This window comes from Leptonychotes weddellii, chromosome 13, assembly GCF_054177405.1.
Source record: "Leptonychotes weddellii isolate Sample4059 chromosome 13, ASM5417740v2, whole genome shotgun sequence".
Lineage (NCBI taxonomy): Eukaryota > Metazoa > Chordata > Mammalia > Carnivora > Phocidae > Leptonychotes > Leptonychotes weddellii.
In genome coordinates, this window is record NC_138381.1 from 73,323,590 (window position 1) to 73,330,899 (window position 7,310).

Genomic DNA, 7,310 nt, shown 5'->3' on the forward strand with positions numbered 1-7,310 from the left:
GGCCGCCTCGGCGTTCTCCCTCACCTGGGCGGCCCTCGCGCCGGCAGGTGGGAGAACAAGGACATCTATGCGGCCGCCATCCGGAGCCTGCGGCTGCGGGAGCTGCAGAACGCCGAGTGCGTGACGGCCGTGAGGGCGGGCCTGGGCGCCATCATCCCCCTGCAGCTGCTCACCACGCTCAGCCCGCTGGAGATGGAGCTGCGCACGTGCGGCCTCCCTTACATCAACCTCGAGTTCCTCAAGGTCGGTGGCGTGGGGCCGGGCCGGCAGGCGGTGTCAGCGGGGGCCTGTCCTGGTGCTTCCTGTGTCCCAGCGCTCTGTCCTGGGGGGCGGCGGGGGGGACGCCGTGCTCACCCCGTCTCACAGCTGAGCTGGCCGAAGCTTCCTCGTGGCAGCTTCATTCCCAGACCGCTGGCCTCCAGGCCCCCGTCCTCAGCCGCATCCCGAGAGACGACCGCTCTTGCTGAGCCCCCTCCATTCCCCAGCCTGGCCAGCTTCCCTCGGGCTGGGCCCTGGCATCCCAGGGTTGCTTCTTGCGAGCTGCACGACCTTGCCCGAGTGACTTCACATCCAGTGGGAACGGTGACAGGACCCGCCCGCTGCGTCCACGGGGTAACCTGGGTCGAGCCTGTGCTGCTGGGCCTGACGTGCAGGCTGCGGTCCCACACGCGGGTGCTGGGACAGTACCTCCCAGGCCTTCGTCATCGTCACGATCCCCGTGTCCCTGCTGCACCCACCTGGCCTAGGGAGGTACTGGGCTAGCAGAGGCCTGGGTCTGCTCACGGCTCGGGGCCTTTCTTCCCCAGGCCCACACCATGTACCAGGTGGGGCTGATGGAGACGGACCAGCACATTGAGTTCTTCTGGGGGGCGCTGGAGATGTTCGCCCAGGAGGAGCTGTGCAAGTTCATCAAGTTTGCCTGCAACCAGGAACGCATCCCATTCACCTGCCCCTGCAAGGACGGGGGCCCTGACACAGCCCATGTGCCCCCATACCCCATGAAGATTGCCCCCCCAGATGGCACAGCAGGTACCGCCCTCCGCTTGTCGTGTTCCAAGTCGGGACACACAGGCCCTTCTCTCAGTTGGGAGCTGGGGCTGCTGGGCCCTGCGGGAGGGAGATCAATGGACAGCTAAACCCCGATGTAAATGGGGGAGGGGCGCGCGCGGTCACTTGACTCCCAAACCTGACCTCAGCCAAGAGTCCTCCATAGCGGCCCAAGGTTGACACATTTTCTGATGTTTTATTTATTTTTTTAAAGATTTTATTTATTTGAGAGAGAAAGAATGAGAGAGCATGAGGGGGCAGAGGGTCAGAGGGAGAAGCAGACTCCCCGCTGAGCAGGGAGCCCCATGCGGGACTCGATCCCGGGACTCCAGGATTATGACCTGAGCCGAAGGCAGTCTCTTAACCAACTGAGCCACCCAGGCGCCCTTTCTCTGATGTTTTAAGAAGCTAAAAATCCAGACAGGTTTTAATTTTCCAACTTTTAAATGTGGAAAAATAAAACCCTCTGCTGGCCCAACTTCTCTCTAACCAGATTCCCTCCCAGGTCGGCACTGTGATGCCCGCTTTGTGTCCGCCATTTTCTCCTCCGGAATCTTCTCTCCTTTTGCCCCTGCCCTGCCCTGCCCCTCCTTTCCTCCTGATGAGCCTTGGGGTTGGCTCAGAGCTGCCCGGAGCAGCAACCCTGGAAGCAGAGAGGCCGATAGGCCTCCCTGGAATCGTAGCCCAGCCTCCTAACACTGGCCTGGTGGGGTTTTTTGCAGGTTCCCCAGACTCTCGCTACATCCGAGTGGAGACCTGCATGTTCATGATCAAACTTCCCCAGTACTCCTCTCTGGAAATCATGCTGGAGAAACTTCGTTGTGCCATTCACTACCGAGAAGACCCCCTGAGTGGCTGAGGGGAGGGAGCCCCAGAGTGAGTCCGTCACTGAGGCACCGCTCCGCCGGCTTGGGAAGCCTGCCACTGAGGGCACATCCCTCCGGGCCCTGCGTGAGGAGTTGGCGACATTTTGCTTTTCTGAACTTTTGTCCACATTCCAGGGCTTCCTGGAAGACTTAACCTTTTGTATTTGTATGTTTCGTGATGGGTTGGTTCTTTTACTACCTGTTTGTGGTATGTTTGTAGGATAGTTTAGTTCCCGGGCAGCCTGTGTCTCATTTGATCTTCCTGGACATTGTCTTTCATGGCCACCGGATTCTGATGCCATAAGGCCCCAGTTAGTTCCACATCATGGAATCACCCAGCAGGAAGCTGGTGGTGAGATCCCAGTGGCCACACACAGCATCCTGTTCTCTCCACAGAGCATCTTCACAAACAAGTCTGTGGCCCTGCCCCTCCTGTCTTGAGGGGGAATTGATCCTGGACACAGCTCCCGCAGGCCTCCTTCCATCTTGAAATGGTTGGGCCAGTTACCCAAACGTGGGAGACACACACACGGAGCTTTCTGTGTTAATCTTCCGGCTTTAGAGCCTTGTTTATGGTCTGGGTTTTTCTGAGGAAAAGCGCCCCCCACCCCATGGTTCCCCCATCCCTTCCCACCCAGACAACCCTCTGCCCTGTCTCCTCTGGGCCCCTGGTCTGACAGTTTTCCACTGAGCGTTCCTCAGAAGACCAAAGGGCTCATCCCCAACCTTAGTTCACAGCCAGGCATGTTGCAGCTCCAGGAGTTGAGAAGGACACCCAGAGGAGGAGGGACAGCGCTCGAGTGGGGGCCTTTTTCTGAGACTGACTGAACAGGAAAGCACAGGATTCAAGCCTACCCCCCCCCTTTTGTACTCAGAAACAGCCCTTCTTCACCGCAGTGTTGGTGAGTGGGCCACACACCCATTTTAAAAAGAGCTGACTGAGGTGCTCTGCTCAATTCAGGGTCTACTTCAGTGACTAAGACCTTCCAAGGACCACTGTGGGGTCCTCTGCCCCCTCTGTCCAGGCCCACCCCCTACTCCCTTGCCACCCCATGTGAGCGTGTGTGCCAGGGCTGAGCTGCTCCAGGCTCACCCGCTGCCCCAGTGCATTGGTGCCCCAAACAGGTCTTTGTCCGATGGTACTTTGTTCCAGAGTAGCATATGCCGTCTTATTGGACACTGTCATTTTGGGCCTTGCCAGTTCTCATGGAATCGCATCACTGTATTTATTGTATAATATTGTGAATACTGAAAGTTCTGAGTGAGTGAGTGCTGACTAGAAGGCTCTGGAGTGTGAATGCTCGGGAAAGAAAGCTGTGCTTTTCCTTTCTCTGCTGTGGCCCTGGCCTGGTGGAAAGTTGTATGGCTTTAGACTTAGAGCCATTAGCATCCATCTCCTCCCTCTTATTCTTAGGAAATGCATTAAGAACCATTATAGAAATGATTCCCCAACCTAAGGAAAAGCTAAAACCGGATTCATCGTTCCGGCTGCATCGGTTACATTTGATGCAGGAGCAGTCCTGTCTGGAGGTGAGCACCTGCAAGCAGTTTCCCTGCTTGAAAGGAAGAGGGTTGGCCTCTGCCTCCTAGCAGCGAGAGCCCCGTTGACTGGGGGTCACACCAGGATGTAGTCCTGACAAAGGATCCTCTTATTTCTGCATAACGAAAGAGCCTCTGGATTATTAGAAGGGGTTCTTCCTCTCTGTATTTTTACATTCTTGGTCCCTTCCAATCCTTCCCATCCCTTGAATGGGCTCAGAATTGTCAGCTACCTCCCCCAGGGGGGTTTGGGAAGCTTCTTTTGGCCCATCACTTGAACGGATGACAGCTGTGAGTGGGATGTTTGCTGCTAACACGACTGCGTCTCCCAGAGAGCACACTGAGAGCTCCAGACCGATTCAAACCTTGGCCCTAAAAAAAAAAAAAAAAACCGTGTGCTGTAAAGTTACTTGATGTATATTTATTATAATTATTTATGGTTGCATTTAACAAAGTTTTCATTCAATTTGATGCTATTTACACCACTGCTGTGTAAAGGAAGCTCACTACAGGAAAAAAGTCGCACCAATAAATAACCTTCATCTAATTTTGATTTACCTGAAGAGTTGTGTGATCATCGACTCGCTGGAAAGATTCAAAGGCTGACAGGCTTGGACGGCTCTGATACCGAAGTGCTTGTCCAGTAGTTAGGAATTAATTAGGTCTCTGCACTTGATGTGATTCTTACTCCACCATGCTTATAAGCTATCCTTTTCTCCCATTCAACTCCTGGAGGCTGGTTTTCGTATAGAAAGTATGATTCTTCAAAGGGATGGAAATCCAAGGTCAAAGCTAAACCTAACGCTGCACGTTCTGCCCCCTACTCATAGTGGAGCTTGTCTATACTCTTCTGCCAGTGTGAGGATTTTCCTCCAGGAGCTCATTGCACTGGAAGAGTCTAGGCCATTCTTAGACCACATATCCTCCCTTGGGAGCCGGCAGTGGACTTAGAACTGTACAGAAGGGAAGTGCACAGAAGATAGACTTAGTGCTGCTTTCTTAAGATCGATGGTTCTGCCCTCTTCTTGCACAGCTCTCCCTTGCCACCCCGAAAGGGAACCCTGTGGTCTGCATTCAGGAGAATCCAACCAGTCTCCTTGACCTGCTTATCACGTCCTCCTGCTCCACGGGAGGCCTCACACAGACCCACTTAATTCTTCTTTTGACCCTACCTTTATACTTAATTTTAGTGGAAGTTATCCCACCTATGTCTTTATTACAGGAAGAGCAAGAGTCCTCTTGGATGAGGAATAAGCAACTTTCCTCCTCCTGTCTGTTGCCTCATGGCGCTAGAAACAGCAAAAGCAACCACTCTCAGCTAAGAGAAGACTTCTGTTGGACGGGAGAAGCTGGGGAGTGCGGTGCCTCAGCTGAAGATATCTCAATGAGCACAGCAAGGATTCTCCTGCTCTCCAGAATGGCTGAGGCCATTTTAAAGAGTTGCTTCTTAAAAAACACAGTGTATTCAAAATTACACTATCCAATAATAGACAACATTCATCCTCATTAGTCATCAGGGAAATGCCTATTAAAATCATGACAAAAATCTATACAGCTACCACCACCCCCCCATGGTTGGGGGCAGATGTGGAACCAAGCACATACTGATGGGAGTGTAACCTACAACTACTTTGGAAAACTGGTACTCTCCACTACACATGCCCTAAGATCAGCAATCCCAGGCCAAGAGTACATACGCACGCGCACCAAAAGCCGTGTAAGAGAATGCTCACGGTAGCAGTCACGGCGCTCGCCACAGTGGCACACGATGGAATGCTGGGCAGGAAGGAAAGCACACTACTGCTACGTACGACCATGCGGAGGAGCCACACACACAGTGAGCAGCAAAGGAAATGAAGCGTTAAAAAGTACTTGATGGTAGAAGTTCATTTAAATAATACTGAAAAGTGAAAAATAACTGATCGATCTTCCATAAAATGTCAAGATAGTGGTGGTTTTGGGTCCCAGAGGATAGTGACTGAGAGTAGGAGGGGTGCTCTGGGGTCTTGGTGATGTTTTTGATATGGGTGGTGGTGATAGATAACGTGTTCACAGTGGGCTGTATACTACCAGGCACTTTTCTGTAGGGATGTTCTCCTGGAGGGATAGTTTCTGAATAACAAGTACTGAGTCTGGCTGGCTCAGAGTATGTAACTCTTCATTTCGGGGTCGAGTTTAAGCCCCGTGTTGGGCATGTTGCCTACTTATAAAAATAAATCCCAATGCCTCAGTGCCCCTCCACCAAATACAAGTACAGGGCACCTGGGTGGCTCAGTTGGTTAAGCGACTGCCTTCAGCTCAGGTCATGATCCTGGAGTCCCGGGATCGAGTCCCGCATCGGGCTCCCTGCTCAGCAGGGAGTCTGCTTCGTCCTCTGACCCTATCCCCTCTCATGTGTTCTCTCTCTCTCATTCTCTCTCTCAAATAAATAAAATCTTTTAAAAAATAAATAAATAGGGCGCCTGGGTGGCTCAGTTGGTTAAGCAACTGCCTTCGGCTCAGGTCATGATCCTGGAGTCCCGGGATCGAGTCCCGCATCGGGCTCCCTGCTCAGCGGCGAGTCTGCTTCTCCCTCTGACCCTCCCCCCTTTCATGCTCTGTCTCTCTCATTCTCTCTCTCTCAAATAAAGAAATGGAATCTTTAAAAAAAAAAAAGTACACCAAAACGAGGACCTGCTTGTGTTCCCTCTCGCTGTGTCTCTGTCAAGTAAGTAAAATCTTAAAAAAAAAAAAAACCGCACATTCCATCTTCATGAAACTAAAATCTTTTTAATCCACAATTTCTGAAAGGGTAACTATTGGAAGAATTTATGAACACATCATGGGAAGCAACCTTATTTGTACCTCCCTCTAAAAAACAAACATTGTAAAGGGAAGAAGGAATTAGAAGCCCCATGTGCCAGGAGGAAAACAAGGATTGGAAATTCATGTAAGAAGCAGAAGTTCAAGCCCACCACCCTGGAGAAAGTTACAAGTCCTATTCAGGAGAAACCACCTGAGCAGCTGAGATTCCAGCCCCACCCTAGGTTTACACAGCAGGCTGGAAGACCCTTTTCTGGACTAAACCAGAGACAAGACCTACAGATTCTGACAGCAGGAGCTCTCCAGTGAAAATGCCAGCTGGTTGCCCCACAGTGAACATGAACAGTTAAAGAAGCTTCTCATTTTTAGTGCCCCAGTCTTTTTTTTTTTTTTCTCTATTCTAGATTTTATTTATTTGACAGAAACACAGCGAGCGAAGGAACACAAGCAGGAGGAGTGGGAGAGGGAGAAGGAGGTTTCCCGCGGAGCAGGGAGCCCGATGTGGGGGGCTCGATCCCAGGACCCTGGGATCATGACCCGAGCCGAAGGCAATCGCTTAACAACTGAGCCACCCAGGCACCCCACCCCAGTCTTAAATATAGACAGCCAAGACACAGATTTGAGGAAAAGCCTGTAACATAAAATACCAAAACAAAAAGTACAGAGCAGAAAAAGGTATCTAAGAAACAGCTATGGCACAAAGTATGAGAACAAGTACTGCATCGGGGTGCCTGGCTGGCTCAGTTGGTAGAGGGTAGGACTCCTGATCGTGGGGTTGTGAGTTTGAGCCCCACGTGAGTGCAGAGATTACTTAAAACTTTAAAAAGTACTGCATCCATTGAGTGAGGGGGGAAAAAGGCTGTCGGAAAGGATAAAAGACAGGTTTTGGAAATACCAGAAATATATTTAATATAAGAATGAAAGGATAAGGTTGAACTTTCCCATAAAGTTGGGCAAAAAGAATATGAAAGAAAAAATGGATCAGTCTAAGAGTGTCAATATCCAGCTATCACTGGAATTCTGCAAAGACAGAAAACAGGAGAGAAATTACCAAAA

General features: G+C 51.2%; 1 protein-coding gene across 6 annotated transcripts in view; it reads left to right on the forward strand.

The window, feature by feature from the left end:
- The window catches only part of HECTD4 (HECT domain E3 ubiquitin protein ligase 4), a 181,973-nt gene extending 177,964 nt beyond the window's left edge, over window positions 1–4,009 (forward strand). For all 6 annotated transcript variants that reach the window (XM_081802187.1, XM_081802188.1, XM_081802189.1 and 3 more), the window contains exons 73-75: window positions 1–243; window positions 807–1,029; window positions 1,770–4,009. The exon at window positions 1–243 is cut by the window's left edge and continues 141 nt beyond it. In XM_081802187.1, coding sequence (XP_081658313.1) covers window positions 1–243; window positions 807–1,029; window positions 1,770–1,906 — 603 coding nt within the window. In that variant the 3' untranslated portion in view covers window positions 1,907–4,009. The remainder of the gene's footprint in view (window positions 244–806; window positions 1,030–1,769) is intronic.
- The last annotated feature ends 3,301 nt before the right edge of the window (window positions 4,010–7,310 follow it).